At 41.7% G+C, this 20,806-nt stretch overlaps 1 protein-coding gene across 1 annotated transcript in view; it reads left to right on the forward strand.

The window, feature by feature from the left end:
• The window catches only part of LOC121386809 (serine/threonine-protein kinase SIK2-like), a 42,728-nt gene extending 22,286 nt beyond the window's left edge, over nucleotides 1-20,442 (forward strand). The window contains exons 4-9 of the mRNA XM_041517820.1: nucleotides 1,851-1,966; nucleotides 11,567-11,612; nucleotides 12,885-13,009; nucleotides 14,955-15,078; nucleotides 16,277-16,497; nucleotides 17,329-20,442. Of these exons, the coding sequence (XP_041373754.1) occupies nucleotides 1,851-1,966; nucleotides 11,567-11,612; nucleotides 12,885-13,009; nucleotides 14,955-15,078; nucleotides 16,277-16,497; nucleotides 17,329-19,905 (3,209 nt within the window). The 3' untranslated portion in view covers nucleotides 19,906-20,442. The remainder of the gene's footprint in view (nucleotides 1-1,850; nucleotides 1,967-11,566; nucleotides 11,613-12,884; nucleotides 13,010-14,954; nucleotides 15,079-16,276; nucleotides 16,498-17,328) is intronic.
• The last annotated feature ends 364 nt before the right edge of the window (nucleotides 20,443-20,806 follow it).

Here is a 20,806-nt window from a genome sequence, read left to right on the forward strand (position 1 = left end):
AGGGATCGATCCTAAATCGACCGCACATCAAGCTACTGGGCTGCATCCTGCCCTTTAAATGTGGCAATGCGATGTCATTGACCTCTCGGCATGCTACACCTGAACATGTATAATCAGTGACCATTAGGAATACTGTTTTAATAACACCTTAGTATAACATGTACAGTGTTTAATCAATGATATGAGTTAATAAGATATGATTATTATTATCAGTTCATTATGTTTCTTCCCTGCATGGTTACTAATACTAATGTGATTTAATAACACCCCAGCACTGTTTTATAATCAGCATAGATCTGCAGGTACGTCTATAGGTACTAACATATACGTGTACATTGTGCACATTTTATGAAACCCAATTAACAAGGAAAGAAAGAAAGAAATGTTTTATTTTTACGGTTATATGGCGTCAGACATATGGTTAAGGACCACACAGATTTTGAGAGGAAACCCGCTGTCGCCACTACATGGGCTACTCTTCCGATTAGCAGCAAGGGATCTTTTATTTGCTCTTCCCACAGGCAGGATAGCACAAACCATGGCCTTTGTTGAACCAGTTATAGATCACTGGTTGGTGCAAGTGGTTTACACCTAACCCATTGAGCCTTGCGGAGCACTCACCCAGGGTTTGGAGTCTGTATCTGGATTAAAAATCCCATGCCTCGACTGGGATCCGAACCCAGTACCTACCAGCCTGTAGACCGATCGCCTAACCACGACGCCACCGAGGCTGGTCAGTTAACAAGGAATAATATTTGCAGAATATTTTTATACACATGCGAGGGCGGGATGTAGCCCAGTGGTAAAGCACTCGTATGATGCGCGGTTGGTCTGGGATTGATCCCTGTCGATGGGCCCATTGAGCTATTTCTCGTTCCAGCCAGTGCACCACGACTGGTATATGAAAGGCCGTGGTATGTGTTATCCTGTCTGTGGGATGGTGCATATAAAAGGTCCCTTGCTGCTAATCGAAAAGAGTAGCCCACGAAGTGGCGACTGGGTTTTCTTTCTCAATATCTGTGTGGTCCTAACCCATATGTCTGACACCATATAACCATAAATAAAATGTGTTGAGTGTTTCATTAAATAAAACATTTCCTTCCTTCCTTCCTTCCTTCCTTCCTTCCTTCCTTCCTTCCTTCCTACCTTCCTTCCTACTATAATATGAGATCTGTCTATTGTTTTTTTGTGTTTGGCAAGAGAGATGTAACTGTACTGTAGTAGCTTGAGGAGTGACATATTGTATTTAGTACAACTGATACCGTGGATTCTTTTTCCCATTCCAAACAGCACTTGACTGCCATACATGTGTAGTACAGGCTGACAGCAGATTTCCACAAGTGTCAAATTTACTGTACAGTTATATTACGCACTCAGTAACAGGGCTTCAACTTAATGACGGCACCGACCGCAGTTGCCTGAAGGCACCGACCGCAGTTGCCTTCGTTGACATATATATTGCCGTAGGTCGGGAGCATCACCAATGCTGTGGTTAAAGCTCCGCAACAATGGCAAACTGTTTACGCGTGATGTACGTCATCTGCCAGTATATAACATTAGTATGTTTAAAATATGTCTACATACAGCAAAATAACCTCTCAGTCTTATTTATTTTCTGCAAAAGTCATTTTAAAAAACCCCATTGCCGTGGGTTGGCTTTAAATTGCTGTCGGTGGGCCGTTTCACCTTTGGCAATTTTGTTTTTAAATTGCTGTGGGAGACCAATTCTTGATTTTGAGCCCTGCGGCAAGCCACTCATCAGTAAACATGTTGCATGTCATTGAAGAAGATTACAAAAAAAGAAGAAAAAAATTAACGAAATTTGTCATTTTGTGTTTTTATTCTTTCAGATTATATTGCACACCATGGCCGGATGCCGGAAACTGAAGCCAGAAAGAAGTTCTGGCAGATTATTTCCGCTGTGGAATACTGCCACAACCACCGGATAGTGCACCGCGACCTTAAGGTATCTGCTTGTCTGTGAACATGTATCTCTTGATGGTGGATGCTCAACTTTTTACATACTAGATTGTGGCACATTGCCCTCGGTTGACTGATGGTTGAGTAATCGCTCTGCCCTCGGTGGAGTGATGGTTGAGTAATCATTGTCCTCGGTGGAGTGATGGTTGAGTAATCACACTGCCCTCAGTGGAGTGATGGTTGAGTAATCATTGTCCTCGGTGGAATGATGGTTGAGTAATCACACTGCCCTCGGTGGAGTGATGGTTGAATAATTACACTGCCCTCAGTGGAGTGATGGTTGAGTAATCACACTGCCCTCAGGGAAGTGATGGTTGAGTAATCGCACTGCCCTCAGTGGATGGAGTGATGGTTGCAGTGTTCTCCAACTTTTATGCGACCAGGTTGGCGGACATGAGGCCTTGGGCCTCACAAACGAGTGGACGAAGTCCACGGGGGGGGGGGGGGGGGGGGTGGTTTGGTGAGCTCGTAAGGGGTTCGCCCCCTCTAGCACCGAAAATTTTTGTACCTGTGTAAAAAAAACTATGTGTTATAAATAATAACACATGATGTTCTCACCAATGGGTGTGTAAGAGAGAGTCATTACATGTTACGTTTTTGAACAAATTTAGTAAAGCTATTATTGAAAAAATACATTAATTTTTTTTTGTGTTTTATCAAGAAGCACAAAAATATAATTTCCAGTACTGATTTTTTTGTGTTGCATGTGAATTGTAAGCCAAAAAAATTAAGTTTTTTACTGTAGATTTATAAATATTAATTTATGGGGTTTTTTTTTATAGTTTTTTTTTCCTTTTGCACATGAATAGCATACATTTACCAGTATTGTGGTGGCATGCACATTTTCCCACAGTGATTGGGTCTGTGTATAGATTTAAACTAACAAATGATTTTCTACAACCTTTGTGTTCGGATTCCATGTATAGAACTCATTAACAACTTTCTGTTTTCATGGCTTGTCATTTTAATTACATCGCTTGTATATTTCTTATCTTTTATCATTTAAAGGGACATAACCTAGTTTTTAAACACTAACGCATATTTGTTTTACTATTAGAGCCGTTTTTGATAACTGAAATCATACTTTACTTAGATTCTGTTGTTCAGATTATCAGTTTCCATACATTCAAAATGTTTTTGGTCATCCTGGTGTCACAAAATGGATTTCTCATATTTTTAAAAACACACGTGAGTCTGAAAAGTAACAGTTATGGAGTTGAGTTTTAGTCTATTTTTAGAGGGTATTTGATCATTACAAAGTCACAGACTCATGTTTCACTAAATTGTAACTTTATCCAAATGTGTTACAGGTTTGTAGATTAACTAAACGTAGTGTTAATTTTCATTAAAAATTACACTTAACGACACGGCATTTTGTATTCATTATTTAGCTTCGTATTCAATTGGTTTTAGATATTTTATCGTAATTGAACTTCATATCCATTTTTTATAGGTACAATTGTTTAAATTACTTCGATGCGCGGTCGGTCTAGGATTGATCCCCTGTCGGTGGGCCATTTGGGCTATTTCTCGTTCAGCCAGTGCACCACGACTGGTATATCAAAGGCCGTATATGTGGTATGTGCTATCCTGTCTATGGGATGGTGCATATAATAGATTTATATCTCAATGACGGCATATTGCTGCCTGTGCCATTGTTAATTTCAAGCCCTATACATGTATAGATCTCTGAAACTAGGAACCGTGGCTTTAAAAAGTATCAGGACTGTGATGTGTCGGAGCTTGCTTTAAAATAATAGAAAATCTCATTTTAATTTGTACATTTTAATTAAAAAACAAAATGTTATATTTTATTTTTTTAATAGTTTAGACAACTTAAATTTGTATCTTAGAATGCATTCAAGTAGCGGCAAAAAAAAAAATGCCTTGAAAAAACCCTAATAATACTTTTGTTTTGTTTAACAAAAAAAAAGTGCCGTGGAGAATGAAAAACTCCATGGCAATCTCCACAGCATTGCCGATTGCAGGAATTGTAGAACTAATTTCAAAATCTCAACATGGCGATTTCGTCAGGTCATGTTGGAGCGGGACCTAGCCCAGGATCGATCCCTGTCGGTGGACCCATTTGGCTATTTCTCATTCCAGCCAGTGCTCCACAACTGGTGTAACAAAGGCCATGGTATGTACTATCCTGTCTGTGGGATGGTGCATATAAAAGATCCCTTGCTGCTGATCGAAAAGAGTAGCCCATGAAGTGGCGACAGCAGGTTTCCTCTCTGAATATCTTTGTGGTCCTTAACCATATGTCTGATGCCATATAACCGTAAATACAATGTGTTGAGTGCGTCGTTAAATAAAACATTTCTTTCCTTCCTTAGGTCATGCTGACTGCGTAATGACCTTCGGTTTTTAATACCTCATGACATTTCCAGCAGACATTTGGTATAAATATAGTGATGATAAAAATATAGCTGCGACTCAGTGTGTATTGTTTCCAAGTAGGAGGTTGTTTATTAAAAACAAGTCGAGCTAAGTTAAGCGTCTTCATAAAAAGTGTGTTTTATTTAACGACACCACTAGAGCTCATTGAATTATTGATTTATCATCAGTTACTGGATGTCAAACATTTGGTAATTTTTACACATAATCTTAGAGAGGAGACCCGCAACATTTTTTCCATTAGTAGCAAGGGGTCTTTTATAGATGCACCATCCACACCATTCCCACTGACAGGATAGCACATACTACAGCCTTTGATATATATACCAGTCGTGGTCCACCGCATGGCTAGAACGAGAAATAGCCCAATGAGAGCCCACTGATCGATCCTAAACCGACCGCACATCAAGCGAGCGCTTTACCACTGGGCTACGTCCTGCTCGCATTTTCATAAACAATATGTAACTAATCTGTAATGTTAGCTTATCAAACCTAAAGTGTAGTTGTAAATTAAAATTTGCTAGTTGACGGTTTTTTTTAAACACCATGCAAATCCATGCTTTAATTGAAAAACAGAAAAGAACAAAATGTGGAAACAAATTATAAAATGGCCCCGAATAATAAAGAAAAAAAAATCGTTAGGGATACCGCTACAGTGTACACACATGCATGCATGCAGAATTTTTAAAGTTAAAAAGTCTGTTTTGTTTAACAACATCACTAGAGCATATTTATTTATTAATCATTAATCATTAATACATGGATATAGGATGTGAGACATTTTTTTATTTTCGACTCGTTGTTTAGACGATATCCACTAAATTTTTTCATTACCAACAATGGATCTAGGATCTATTTAATGCACTTTCCCACAGACAGGACAGCACATATCACATCCTTTGACATATCAGCCATGATGCACCGGTTGTGGCGGGAAGACGTTTTACAAGTCTTTAACTATTTAAAAACACTGCATCATTGAGTGTTTCTGCCAGAAAGAAATTTTTGGGTATGGCTCTACATAGAATTGAATGTAACCACAGTCAACAGTTGGTATGGGTTACGTTTAGGGTTAGGGTTAAGAAAGTCATACAGTAATGATAAGTGTCATTAGTTTTGTCAAAAGGTTAACTTAAAAAAATAATATCTGCAAAATATTTGGGTAGAAGGAAATGTTTTTATTTAACAACGCACTCAACACATTTTATTTACGGTTATATGGCATTGGACATATGGTTAAGGACCACAGAGATGTTGAGGGAGAAAACCCGCTGTCGCTACTTCATGGGCTACTCCTTTCGATTAACAGCAAGGGATCTTTTGTATACACCATCCTACAGACAGAATAGCACATACCACGGCCTTTGATATACCAGTCGTGGTGCACTGGCTCGAACGAAAAGTAGCCCAATAGGCCCACCAACGGGGATCGATCCCAGACTGACTGCGCATCAAGTGAGTGCTGTACCACTGAGGTACGTCCCACAACCCACCCGACCCCTCTCTAGAAAGGATTTCATTTTCAGTATATTTTTGAATTACTTATTCTCTTTCCAACAACCAGTGTTCTTGGTCAAATGCAGATCAGTGCTATAAACAAAGAGAACAGTGACTGGAGCTGTGTATAACTGTGAAAAACAAACCCATTTCTTCAACAGCCTGGAGATAATGTCAATGCTCTGGCGCTTGTTGAGGCAGATGCTGCTGAAAGCCTGGTACCTGTTGCTGCAGTGTGTTGTTTAGGTTGGAGGTGCTTCCAACAGTGTGCTATACTACCAAATACCACACACTGGCTATTTCTGGCTTAAAGACACTATGTCCTAGGCAACCCCAGCACTGCCAAGTTCTTCTACACCAGTGTGCCAGATAACAATGTTTCTCCCTTGTAAAATTGTTTTAAACCCGTGTTCTTACATGTAGAAAAACCAGTGCTGATCGTAAGTTCTTACACCCCACTGAGTATGCCAGATAACATGTTTCTCCCTCAATTGTTTTAAACCTGTGTTTTACATGTAGATAACCCACAGTGCTTGATAATGTTTTTTAAACCAGTGTTCTAGATAACCTGTGCTGTGTTCTAGTAAACCAGTGTTCTAGATAACCTGTGTTGGGTTCTTGTAAACCAGTGTTCTAGATAACCGGTGCTGTGTTCTAGTAAACCAGTGTTCTAGATAACCTGTGTTGGGTTCTTGTAAACCAGTGTTCTAGATAACCTATGTTGGGTTCTAGTAAACCAGTGTTCTAGATAACCTGTGCTGGGTTCTAGTAAACCAGTGTTCTAGATAACCTGTGCTGGGTTCCAGTAAACCAGTGTTCTAGATAATCTGTGCTAAGTTCTTATAAACCAGTGTTCTAGATAACCTGTGCTGGGTTCCAGTAAACCAGTGTTCTCGATATTCTGTGTTGTGTTCTAGATAACCTGTTCTGTGTTCTTGTAAACCAGTGTTCTAGATAACCTGTGCTGGGTTCTTGTAAACCAGTGTTCTAGATAACCAGTGCTGTGTTCTAGTAAACCAGTGTTCTAGATAACCTGTGTTGGGTTTTTGTAAACCAGTGTTCTAGATAACCAGTGCTGTGTTCTTGTAAACCAGTGTTCTAGATAACCTGTGCTGGGTTCCAGTAAACCAGTGTTCTAGATAATCTGTGATAAGGTCTTATAAACCAGTGTTCTAGATAACCTGTGCTGGGTTCCAGTAAACCAGTGTTCTAGATAACCTGTGCTGGGTTCCAGTAAACCAGTGTTCTAGATAACCTGTGCTGTGTTCTTGTAAACCAGTGTTCTAGATAACCTGTGCTGTGTTCTTGTAAACCAGTGTTCTAGATAACCTGTGCTGTGTTCTTGTAAACCAGTGTTCTAGATAACCTGTGCTGGGTTCTTGTAAACCAGTGTTCTAGATAACCTGTGCTGGGTTCCAGTAAACCAGTGTTCTTGATAACCTGTGCTGGGTTCCAGTAAACCAGTATTCTAGATAACCTGTGCTGGGTTCTTGTAAACCAGTGTTCTAGATAACCTGTGCTGGGTTCCAGTAAACCAGTGTTCTTGATAACCTGTGCTGGGTTCTAGTAAACCAGTGTTCTAGATAACCTGTGCTGGGTTCCAGTAAACCAGTGTTCTAGATAACCTGTGCTGGGTTCTTGTAAACCAGTGTTCTAGATAACCTGTGCTGGGTTCTTGTATACCAGTGTTCTAGATAACCTGTGCTGGGTTCTTGTAAACCAGTGTTCTAGATAACCTGTGCTGGGTTCCAGTAAACCAGTGTTCTTGATAACCTGTGCTGGGTTCCATTAAACCAGTATTCTAGATAACCTGTGCTGGGTTCTTGTAAACCAGTGTTCTAGATAACCTGTGCTGGGTTCTTGTAAACCAGTGTTCTTGATAACCTGTGCTGGGTTCCAGTAAACCAGTGTTCTAGATAACCTGTGTTGGGTTCTTGTAAACCAGTGTTCTAGATAACCTGTGCTGTGTTCCAGTAAACCAGTGTTCTAGGTAACCTGTGCTGGGTTCTTGTAAACCAGTGTTCTAGATAACCTGTGCTGGGTTCTTGTAAACCAGTGTTCTAGATAACCTGAGCTGGGTTCTTGTAAACCAGTGTTCTAGATAACCTGTGCTGTGTTCCAGTAAACCAGTGTTCTAGATAACCTGTGATAAGGTCTTATAAACCAGTGTTCTTGATAACCTGTGCTGGGTTCTAGTAAACCAGTGTTCTAGATAACCTGTGCTGGGTTCCAGTAAACCAGTGTTCTAGATAACCTGTGCTGGGTTCTTGTAAACCAGTGTTCTAGATAACCTGTGCTGGGTTCCAGTAAACCAGTGTTCTTGATAACCTGTGCTGGGTTCTAGTAAACCAGTGCTCTAGATAACCTGTGTTGGGTTCTTATAAACCAGTGTTCTAGATAACCTGTGCTGGGTTCCAGTAAACCAGTGTTCTAGATAACCTGTGTTGGGTTCTTGTAAACCAGTGTTCTAGATAACCTGTGCTGGATTCCTGTAAACCAGTGTTCTAGATAACCTGTGCTGGATTCCTGTAAACCAGTGTTCTAGATAACCTGTGCTGGATTCCTGTAAACCAGTGTTCTAGATAACCTGTGCTGGGTTCTTGTAAACCAGTGTTCTTGATAACCTGTGCTGGGTTCCAGTAAACCAGTGTTCTAGATAACCTGTGTTGGGTTCTTGTAAACCAGTGTTCTAGATAACCTGTGCTGTGTTCCAGTAAACCAGTGTTCTAGGTAACCTGTGCTGGGTTCTTGTAAACCAGTGTTCTAGATAACCTGAGCTGGGTTCTTGTAAACCAGTGTTCTAGATAACCTGTGCTGTGTTCCAGTAAACCAGTGTTCTAGATAACCTGTGATAAGGTCTTATAAACCAGTGTTCTTGATAACCTGTGCTGGGTTCTAGTAAACCAGTGTTCTAGATAACCTGTGCTGGGTTCCAGTAAACCAGTGTTCTAGATAACCTGTGCTGGGTTCTTGTAAACCAGTGTTCTAGATAACCTGTGCTGGGTTCCAGTAAACCAGTGTTCTTGATAACCTGTGCTGGGTTCTAGTAAACCAGTGTTCTAGATAACCTGTGTTGGGTTCTTATAAACCAGTGTTCTAGATAACCTGTGCTGGGTTCCAGTAAACCAGTGTTCTAGATAACCTGTGTTGGGTTCTTGTAAACCAGTGTTCTAGATAACCTGTGCTGGATTCCTGTAAACCAGTGTTCTAGATAACCTGTGCTGGATTCCTGTAAACCAGTGTTCTAGATAACCTGTGCTGGATTCCTGTAAACCAGTGTTCTAGATAACCTGTGCTGGATTTCAGTAAACCAGTGTTCTAGATAACCTGTGCTGGGTTCTTGTAAACCAGTGTTCTAGATAACCTGTGCTGGATTCCTGTAAACCAGTGTTCTAGATAACCTGTGCTGGGTTTCAGTAAACCAGTGTTCTAGATAACCTGTGCTGGGTTGCAGTAAACCAGTGTTCTAGATAACCTGTGCTGGGTTCCAGTAAACCAGTATTCTAGATAACCTGTGCTGGGTTCTTATAAACCAGTGTTCTAGATAACCTGTGCTGTGTTCTTGTATACCAGTGTTCTAGATAACCTGTGCTGTGTTCTTGTAAACCAGTGTTCTTGATAACCTGTGCTGGGTTCCAGTAAACCAGTGTTCTAGATAACCTGTGCTGGGTTCTTGTAAACCAGTGTTCGAGATAACCTGTGCTGGTTTGTTGTAAACCAATATTTTACTAATTTTAAAAATAATTTTTCTAGATTATAACCTGCACGTACTGTTGTGTTTTATTTCGAAACACACTGCAAGCTTACAACAAGCAAACAGTCGTAGACAAACATTGACAGCCATTGTGTCTGACACAAGTTTGTAATATTTTGGTGAAAATTCTTAGTTTCTACGTACATTCACACGTACATCTACATGTAGTTTTCATTTCACAGTAACTGGATAGGTGTTGAATCAATACAACATTTGCTTCACGCTTGCCAGTTATGCATGTAAAATATACATCAACCATTATATTTCAGAGTCTGTTTACTTGTACATGTACATGTATATATCTATACAAGATGTATATTTCTCCCATCCCTAACCATGCAGGACAGCCCATTCCATGACGTCAGCCCATGCGGAATAAATCTGTCTTGCATTGGGCTATGACGTCATTGAATTTAACATGGGGAGTATTACGGTGTTGGTAATATACATGCATGATGTTATATCAATGCGAGTTGGTTAGTTTTAGATAAAATAATGGTTTATTTATCGAATGGATGGGAGAAAAAGACTCCATCATATGTGGCAATGTGGAATAGAAAAAGTACACCCTCGGTGGTGGTGGAAATTCGACTATGGGACTTGGCAACCTCGTCCCACATCAAAATTTTGACCTGGGACAAGGCTTTTTACACCTTGGGTTGACTTTTTCTATCCCACTCATGATGATCTTGGAAATCGTACGGGTGCCGTACGATTTGAGGGGCCCAAAATTCCGTCCCAAAATCGTACGGCATCTGTACGAATGTTGCGGGGTCCGTACTGGTCCTGTGTGATGTTGTCTACGACATGTCTACAGGCTTATGGCCAGTAAAAATTTCTACGACATATCACGATCTTTTAACTCTCCACTAAAAGCTTCCGATGCGCCCTACGGCGAGGAAAGAATGCCAAGGCGCCCGCAGGATAGCCACAGCGCCCTTGCGGCCGCCGTAAGATTTTGCAAATTTTCCTGAAATTTGGGCCCGTACGGGCGCCTTATCCCGAATCGCTGGATATGTGACTCGGTCATTAATTACGCATTTGCTTTTTGATATATTTACTCAATTTTGCAATATTGTATTGTAGTGTGTATTGGACTTCATTGAATATAAATTTTATATGATTATAAATGTATACACTAGCTATTAACCTTTTTCCATTTGATTTGTGTTCAAGTACATTTACATGGTATACATATTTGATGTTGTTGTTTTTTAAAAAATATGTTTATTAAGGATTGTCTGTTGTTTGTTTTACATTCGCTCAGTCGGTTGAGTGTTCACTTGAGGTTGCAGGATCGAATCACCTTGGTGGATCCATTCAACTGATTGTTTTTTTTCCCGTTCCAAACAATGTACCACAACTGGTCAAAGGCTGTGGTACATGTATGTTCTTTCCTGTCTGTGAGACCGGCCTCGGTGGCGTCGTGGTTAGGCCATCGGTCTACAGGCTGGTAGGTATTGGGTTCGGATGCCAGTCAAGGCATAGGATTTTTAATCCAGATACCGACTCCAAACCCTGAGTGAGTGCTCCGCAAGGCTCAATGGATAGGTGTAAACCGCTTGCACCGACCAGTGATCCATAAGTGGTTCAACAAAGGCCATGGTTTGTGCTATCCTGCCTGTGGCAAGCGCAAATAAAAGATACCTTGCTGCTAATCGGAAGAGTAGCCCATGAAGTGGCGACAGCGGGTTTCCTCTCAAAATCTGTGTGGTCCTTAACCATATGTCCGACGCCATATAACCGTAAATAAAATGTGTTGAGTGAGTCGTTAACTAAAACATTTCCTTCCTTCCTTCACTGGGGTATGAAAATCATCTGCAAACTGTGTGAATTGGTGAAACCATCCATGCAGAAATTTAAATTGACATGAATGTCATGGAAATTTAATTTAATGAAATATAAATATTGATTTAGTGTATTGCTTCATTTCAGGCTGAAAACCTACTTCTAGATGAGAACATGAACATCAAGATAGCAGGTATTTAATTTAGTTGGCGTACAATTTAGTTGTGGTATGTGTTGTCCTGTGTGAAAGGTAATGTAAAAGACACCTTGCTGCTATAATCAAAATATTTAGATTATATCTAATGCCAGTGCACTACAACTGGTATATCAACGGCTGTGGTATGTGCTATCCTGTCTGTGGGATGGTGCATATAAACGATCCCTTGCTACTAATGGAAAAATGTAGCGGTTTTCCTCTCTATGACTGTTCAAAATTACCATATGTTTGACATCCAATAGCCGATGATTAATAAATCAGTGTGTTCTACTGGAGTCGTTAAACAACACAAAAGTTTATTTAAATTTCAAGTAAAGCTTGCACATATTGACAAAAAGGAAGTTTAACAGCACACGTTGACCATGCAATCAGTATAATGATATTCATTTCATTTCAACTTATGTTGGTGCTTACATCCTATTACGGTTCAAGCACGTTTTCCTGGGTACACACGTACCTCAGCTATCTGGGCTGTCTGGCCAGGACAGTGGGTTAGTTGTTAAAGGGAGAGAAGCGGGTGTATAGTGGTCGTACACTTCTCATTGAAAAAAAACAACAAAAAAACAACTTTTCATCAAAGATTTGACATTATCAAAGTACATTGTAATAATAAACATTATAGAAATATGTCTTGACATATATCTTTCTTTTAGACTATTATAATGTTTACATGACACCCATATATTATGTACTCTAGAATGCATTTAAAGACAACCGAATAACAGTGAATTAAAAAAAAAATATATATATATATATATATATATATACTGGAGAGACTATCCCTAGCATTCTCGTCCCCAAATTATTTTGCCAAATCTCTAAACTCAAATCCTGGGGGACACATTGCCCAAGTATTCCAGACCCATCACGCTAACATGGCATGGTAAAAGTCAAGATATAATTTTATATTTACAATTATTTTACAAATGACCATTAAAAATAAAATGTCTTGCTCTTAATATAGTTGATAAAAATGTATGTATGATAATTGGCGTACTTGTACTACTTGTGAAAAGTATCTCGAATAAATCGAACCGTGAATAAATCGAAATGTGAATAAATCGAACCGAAAATAAAAAAATCTGAACTGTCCCATCCAGAATTACCAAATGTTTGACATCCAATAGCCGATGATTAATAATCAGTGTGCTCTAGTGGTGTCGTTAAACAAAAAACAAAACCCCAAAACCTCAAGTGTGTATCGGGAGCTGAAAATTGAAGTTTACATTTTTCTTTCTTTTTTTCCAGATTTTGGATTTGGGAACTTCTTTAAAACTGGCGACCAGTTGGCAACATGGTGCGGCAGTCCGCCGTATGCGGCACCTGAAGTGTTTGAAGGGAAGAAGTACCTCGGTCCTCACATAGATATCTGGGTGGGTTGTCGTGTACAGTCGTACATGGGTTCATCTGGTCATCTTGGCCATCCATCCATCTGTGCTTCCATCCATTCATTCATCCATCCACACATCTGTCTGTCCATCCATCTATCTTGATCTGTTCATCTGTCCATCCATCCATCTGTGCTTCCAACCATCCATCCATTCATCCACACATCTGTCCATCCATCTGTCTTGATCTGTTCATCTGTTCATCCATCCATCTGTGCTTCCATCCATCCATCCATCTATGTTTATGTATTATGGATATTTGTGCATATAACAACCTTGTACAATACATCTGGCTGTATGCATGGACCATAACATTTTTCAGTTATAGGTCACTGGGATATTTGCATGCAAAAATCTGGCATTCCCCAGTAATATCAAGTAGCACTATATTTTCAGTAAAAATAGCCCCCTTTCTCATAAAAAGACCCCCTCCATACAAACCCTCCCCCCAAAAAACCAACAACCACCCAAGCATTTAAAGATGATTTAATCATTTGGATTGAAGTGGGTGTAATCTTTGTGTAATTGTCGTGGTACAGTATTCATAGAGGATACTCCCCGAGTGTCTTGTGATATCATAATTTATCAACATGAGTTGATAAAAGTATAAATATCCTCGGCAAGCCTCAGATTTTTATACTTTTATCAATGACTGCTGATAAATTATATCACAAGGGAGGGGGGGGTATTCTTTTTATCATCCATTATCATTCTTTTCATTTGCGACAATTGTAAACAATGTCAGTAATGTGGGTTGAATGTCACTATATTTGGCAGCGGTAGACTCTTTAACTAGCAGAACGACAGTGGCTTGACGCCACTAATGATAGGTTTAGCGCTGAAACATATACAGTGATGTAACAAAATATTGTCCTATGATTAAAATTTGACCAATCAAGATTATAAGAAGCCATACTATTTAGGAGAATATCGCAGGAGATATCACAAGTTATAGTGCCAGCAATATCTCCTACAAAAGCCTTTAAAGGAACATAACCTAGTTTTTAAACACTAAGGTATATTTTTGACTATTAAAGCCGTTTTTGATAACTGAAATTATACTTTACTTAGATTTTATAGTTTAGATTATTAATTTCCGTACATTCGAAGTGTTTTTGGTTATCTTGGTGGTTTTAATATCACAAAATGCATTTCTTATAGAGAAGAAACAGTTATGGAGTCAAGTTTTAGTCCGTTTGTAGAGTGTATTTCACCATTTCAAAGTCACAGACTCCTGTTTCACTCAATTGTAACTTTATCCAAATGTGTTTCAGGTTTGTAGATTAACTAAACTTATTGTTAATTTTCGTGGGTTGAAACTAGGGCATGTCCCTTTAATGGATGATAAATTTGGTTATCAGTCCACAGCTGGGGCAGGACGAAGCCCAGTGGTAAAGCACACACCTGATGGCAGTAGATCTTAGATTGATCCTTGTCGGTGGGCCCATTGGGCTTTTTCTCATTCCAGCCATTGCAACACGACTGGTGTATCAAAGGCTGTGGTACATGTATGTCTGTGGGATGGTGCATATAAAAGATCCCTTGCTACTAATGGAAAAATGTAGCAGGTTTCCTCTCTCTCAATGACTGTCAAAATGATCATATGTTTGACATCTAATGCCATTGATAAATAAATCAATGTGCTCTAGTGGTGTCGTTAAACAAAACAAACTTATTAGTCTTCACCATAGGCAAAATCAAGTTGAAGATGAAGTTTCAAATATAATGTACTAAAACATTTTACTACATGATGAAGAAGTTTTCAGGTATGTTGGTGGGAGTTATGTGTGCTGATGTTTTGTTAAAAATAAATTGTAGCTTTTGTGTTTCAAGTTTGGGGGGTCGTGCTGTTTGTTCTGGTATGTGGTGCTCTGCCATTTGATGGGCCAAATCTTCATGTCTTAAATGTTTTTGTTATTTTTTGTTTCAGAGTTTGGGGGTCGTGCTGTATGTTCTGGTATGTGGTGCTCTGCCGTTCGATGGGTCAAATCTGCAGATTCTCCGGGACCGGGTCTTGTCTGGAAGATTCCGAATCCCCTTCTTTATGTCAACAGGTATTTTAAAGCCACGGACCCAAGTTTTGGTCTCGTTCTTACAGAGGGGTGGGATGTAGCCCCGTGGTACAGCGCTCGCTCAATGTGCGGTCGGTGTGGGATCGATCCCAGTCAGTGGGTCCATTGGGCTATTTCTCATTCCAACCAGTGTACCACGACTGGTATATCAAAGGCCATGGTATGTGCTACCCTGTCTGTTGGATGGTGCATATAAAAGAAATTAGGCAAAAAATCTAAAAAGTTGCGTTTACTTACAGGTATTTGTGGCCAGCTGTCCAGTTATTCCGATAACAGTGGTTTTCTGACCAGAATTGTTTTAAAAACCCAAACTACGATTCATATTTGGTGATTTTCGTTGTTGGTAAAATGAGCAAATTTATTATCAAATTAGCTGTCACAATCAGCAATCGATCCCTGAAAATTACCGCTATTGTTGTCAAGCGAAAATACTTGCCGAAAACCACTTTTTGAACTCAAAATTTTAAGGTATTTTCATTTGAAAAAGATAAAAGCCACCATTTTGAAAAGAAATCTTTTTTTCTTTTATCATATTTCCGTTTCCGGTAAGTGCCGTGTGCAAAACAGCGGGAAATATAAATTGGGGATTGCACTGTATGTGGTATACAGTATGTCGACTGACGTGACGTCGGGCGAAATATCTCGCCTACAGTATTCAAAAGGTTAAGAAAATGCTTTCATTAGCTTATTGTCAGTGTCTGTTTTGTCTTGACAGAATGTGAACAGCTAATTCAGTGAGTGGTAAATGCTTCCATTGGCTTATTGTCTGTTTTGTCTGACAGAATGTGAACAGCTAATTCAGTGGGTGGTAAATGCTTCCGTTGGCTTATTGTCTGTTTTGTCTGACAGAATGTGAACAGCTAATTCAGTGGGTGGTAAATGCTTCCGTTGGCTTATTGTCTGTTTTGTCTGACAGAATGTGAACAGCTAATTCAGTGGGTGGTAAATGCTTCCGTTGGCTGATTGTCTGTTTTGTCTGACAGAAAGTGAACAGCTAATTCAGTGACTGGTAAATGCTTCCGTTGGCTGATTGTCTGTTTTGTCTGACAGAATGTGAACAGCTAATTCAGTGACTGGTAAATGCTTCCGTTGGCTGATTGTCTGTTTTGTCTGACAGAATGTGAACAGCTAATTCAGTGAGTGGTAAATGCTTTCATTGGCTTATTGTCTGTTTTGTCAGAATGTGAACAGCTGATTCGCCGTATGCTGGTGCTGGACCCGGCAAAACGCTTCACGATCAAGCAGATCAAGCACCACCAGTGGATGCAGCTGGAGGGCGGCCCACCGAAACACCTCCCACCCAGCCCCATCATCGGATACAATGCCAAGATTGGCGAGTTCAACGAACAGATCCTCAGAATCATGCAGAGTCTCGGCATAGATCAACAGAAAACAATTGAGGTTAGGCTTTGTAGTCGAGATGTGCATATTGTATCAGGGCGTCTAGAATTTTTATAAAATCCACTAGCAATGGGATCAGTAATTTAAAAACAATTTACTAGCCATGATTAAAAATTCACTAGCCCTACTTTAAGTTAATACAATTTTAGTAAATAATAGTAATAATGAGATATGTCACACCTAAAGAGGGAGATAGAGCTTAAAAACACTAACATTGGGCGGGGGGGGGGGGGGGGCTGGGGGGGGCAGGATATTCGTATTTACAAAATGCAAGAGTGATTCTCCATTACTTAAAATATGTTGTGATGTCATTAAAACAAGCCCAGTGGTAAAGCGTTTGCTTGATATGCGGTTGGTTTGGGATCGATCCCTGTCAGTGGGCCCATTGGGCTATTTCTCGTTCTAGCCAGTGCACCACGACTGGTATACCCAAGGCCGTGGTATGTGCTATCCTGTCTGTGGGATGGTGCATATAAAAGATCCCTTGATGCTAATCGGAAAGAGTAGCCCATGAAGTGGTGACAGCAGGTTTCCTCTGTCAATATCTGTGTGGTCCTTAACCATTTGTCCTACGCCATATAACAGTAAATACAATGTGTCGAGTTCGTCGTTAAATAAAACATTTCTTTCTTTCTTTTTCCATGTGTCTGACGCCATATAACCGTAATTAAATGTTTAGAGTGCGTCGTTAAATAAATCATTTCCTTCTTTCATTGAAACAAACATTTCTTTCCTTTTCTTTGCAGACATTGAAGAGTGATTCTCCATTACTTAAAATATGTTGTGATGTGATGTCATTAAAACAAACATTCCTTTTCTTTTGTTTCGCAGGCGTTGAAGAGCGATGCGTACGACCACTACACCGCCATCTACTACCTACTGCTGGACAAGCTGCAGCAGCACCGCAACTCGCTGCCCATCGAGAACCGTGTGGACAACCGGCGCCGGCGCCCCAGCACGATTGCGGACCAGGCCCTGATGCACGCCAAGCCCAGATCTCAGAGTCACCGGCCATCGCTCAGCAACATCAAGTACGGCATGTTTAGCCGCACCACCGACTGTGCCAGCCCCCCCGTCACCACCGGTGTCCCCGTCAACGCTGCGGCCGTCAAGATATCGCCCACCACCATGCAGCAGCAGCAGCCGATAATGCCGGGATCCAGCAGCGATGTCGACAACAGCGTTCTGCCTCCACAGGGCGTCACGTCTCTGAAGGACATCTTACCTCAACCGCTAATCGCGATGCAGTCGTTGTCTGGTCACATGATCACGACATCCATTGATGAGGGCGTGGAGGCGGACATCATGGATCGGAGCAGTCAGTGTGATTTGAACCGGCAGTCGTTTGGTCTGGGTCTCGTGCCGAGCTCAGTGTACGGCAATATGAGCAGCCTGATGATGATGATGAACAGCAATAATAGTAACACTTCGCTGAGCACCATGTCCAATCAGTCCCCGTTCACATCCTTCGATTCGTCTCTCGAGTCTGACGTCAACACCAGTCTCTCATCGTGTGGCCAGAACAGTTCGTCGTCATTTGGCTTCGGCAGTGCGTCGTACGGCAATCAGGCCTTGTACGCAACAACAACAACAAACAATAACATCAACAACAATGCCGCGAACGCGTCCCCAAATGTGTTGAACGTCGGGAACAATCAGGTACTAACGACGTCGAACAATCCGATGGACGGTCAGCCGCTGGACGAACAGACGGCAGACCGGACCCATGTGCGGTCCCCAGTGAACTTTCACGAAGGGAGGCGGGCCTCGGATGGTCTGGTCGCCCAGGGGATCATCGCGTTCCGACAGCGGCTCCGCGAGAGCATGAGAGCCAAGGGGATGTTGGAGCTGAGACAGGAGCACCAGGAGCTGCAGCGTCGGCACATGTTCCAGCAGATGTTGTCGATTGGTGGTGGTACCGCCCCTCAGGTTGCCCCCCAGCGGAAGCTGTCAGCCCCGCACCACCCATCCATGCGGCAGTGGTCCCTGGACGAGCAGAGTCAGGCACAGCGCCGCAGGCCGCTCATGAAACGGATGAGTCTGCCCTCGGAGTCGTTCGACATCCAGCCGCACCGTCTGCTGGCACTGAAGCAGTCGATGCAGGTGGAGCAAGAACTGGACCGCGTCGTCAGCCAGGAGGAGTCTGCATCTGCGTCTGCGTCTGCGTCTGCGTCGTCATCAGTGTCTGCGTTGCCGTACACGGCCGGCAAGCATCACCTGCTGCAGCACCGGCTGCAGCAGAAGAGGCAGACGTTCCAGAAACACTCACAGCTGTCGCAGCAGTTCCAGCACCTGAACATCGACCCGCAGAATATGCCAACACTCAAGTTCCCCTATCCTTTGAACGGAGCCGAGTGTGCTCCTCCCCCTCCGATTCCCCTGCCCCAGACCGTCCCCCAGGACTTGTCGCTGTTGTCACAGTCTGCGAGCAGGGCAGAGTTCAGTGTCCCTGCGTATATCCAGGACACGGGTCAGATGCACGGCGAGGTGGAGCGTTCGTCCCTGGCCCAGGAGGTGGGGACGATGGGACAGGTTTATGAGACGGGACAGGTTTACGAGACGGGACAGCGTTACGAGACGGGACAGGTTTACGAGACGGGACAGTGTTACGAGACGGGACAGTGTTACGAGACGGGACAGCGTTACGAGACGGGACAGGTTTACGAGACGGGACAGGTTTATGAGATGGGCCCAGCGGGTGATCTGAACACACCGGGCGGGGGTCTATCTGCGGGCCTCCACGACCCGTCTCAGCACAAGAATCTCTTGAACTTGCTACCCCAGACGTTCGTCCCGCCAGACTGCAACACGTGTGGTGGCGTGTATCCCTCGGAGATGGCTCGATCGTTCGCGAGCTCCCCCGAATCAAAACTGAACCTTCCGGACACTGAGGTGAGTGCAGCTTCACAGCTACAACAGCTGCAACAACAGCAACAACAGCTACAACAACAGCAGGTTCTCGGCGCCGCTGTGCTGGCGGAGGGGGGTTACGGGTTACCATGGCAATATGGATCGGATTTCGTTTACCTGCAGCACCGGTACGGCGAGTCCCCGGCATTTTCGCACAAGACTGACAAATCAGCACTTGTGGTGAATCCGTTGAACACTGAAGGCCTCCAGGACTCCGGTGATGTTCCGGTAGACGAGGAGGAGGCGGCGTCGTCGTTTCATCCTCCCCCTCCCCCTCCCCCTCCTCCCGGTGGTGGTACGGACGGTGTGTACGGTTACGTCCCCCAGCGTAAGATATCCAAACAGCTACCGCTGTACCAGCCCGATGAGTTGCGTCAAGTGCTGGTGGAGCAAGAGACCGAGTCGGAGTCGACTCGCAAAGACGACGGAAAACGGATCGCTGAGAAAAAAGTGAAGTGTTTCGATACGCTCCACGAAGAACAGATGGATATGTCGTAAATTAATTATATCTACAGCAATGGGTGTATCATTTATTCCTTTCAGCCGAATCAAGCAGAAGCATTGTCCACCTTCCCATTTATATAGTGACAAATTTATATACAAAATTATTTTATTTTTATTTTTTTTATTGTGCAGAATTGTACAGAAAGTATGGTCGGGTTTTTTTTCTCTTCTTTTTTTTTTATTGTAGTATAGAGTAAAAAGTAAATATGTTTAAAATGTAAAACTAGGGGGCAGGAAGAAAAGAAACCACCTTTATTAACCCACTGATTATATCACTTGTGAATAGTGTTATACGTAATTTCTTCTCTTTTTTTTTTCTTTTTTTTTTACAAAATCCGAAATAGCTGATGTAATAAAATAGTAAATTTGACACCAGTGGTTATCAAGGTGATGTCTTGTGAAATAATCCCCCAAAATGGACATATTTTTAAAGGTGCAGACCCTAGTTTTAACCCGTAAAAAATGGACATTAAGTTTAGTGAATTTACAAACCTGTAACTCATTTGAATAAATTTACAGTAGAGTGAAAGAAGAGTCTGTGACGTTAAAACGGGAAATATCCTTAAAAATAGACTAGAACTCTAATCAGTAAACCGCTACTTCTCGGACACACGTGTGTTTTTAAAAATATGAAAAATGCAATTTTTGGTACTACAAACACCAGGATAACCAGAAACACTTCGGTTGTATGGAAATGGATAATCTAAAGAATAAAATATAAGTAACGTTTGATTTCATTGATCATAAACAGCTCTAATAGTGAAAAATATGTCTCAGTGTTTAAAAACTAGGGTCTGTCCCATTAATGCTTGGGGGGGGGGGGGTGTGTGTGTGTGTTGTTAAACATATGTTTAATTACTGAACATATATTCTGGACTGCAGTTTTAAAGACCCA

Source organism: Gigantopelta aegis, chromosome 12, assembly GCF_016097555.1.
Source record: "Gigantopelta aegis isolate Gae_Host chromosome 12, Gae_host_genome, whole genome shotgun sequence".
Taxonomy (NCBI): Eukaryota; Metazoa; Mollusca; class Gastropoda; order Neomphalida; family Peltospiridae; genus Gigantopelta; species Gigantopelta aegis.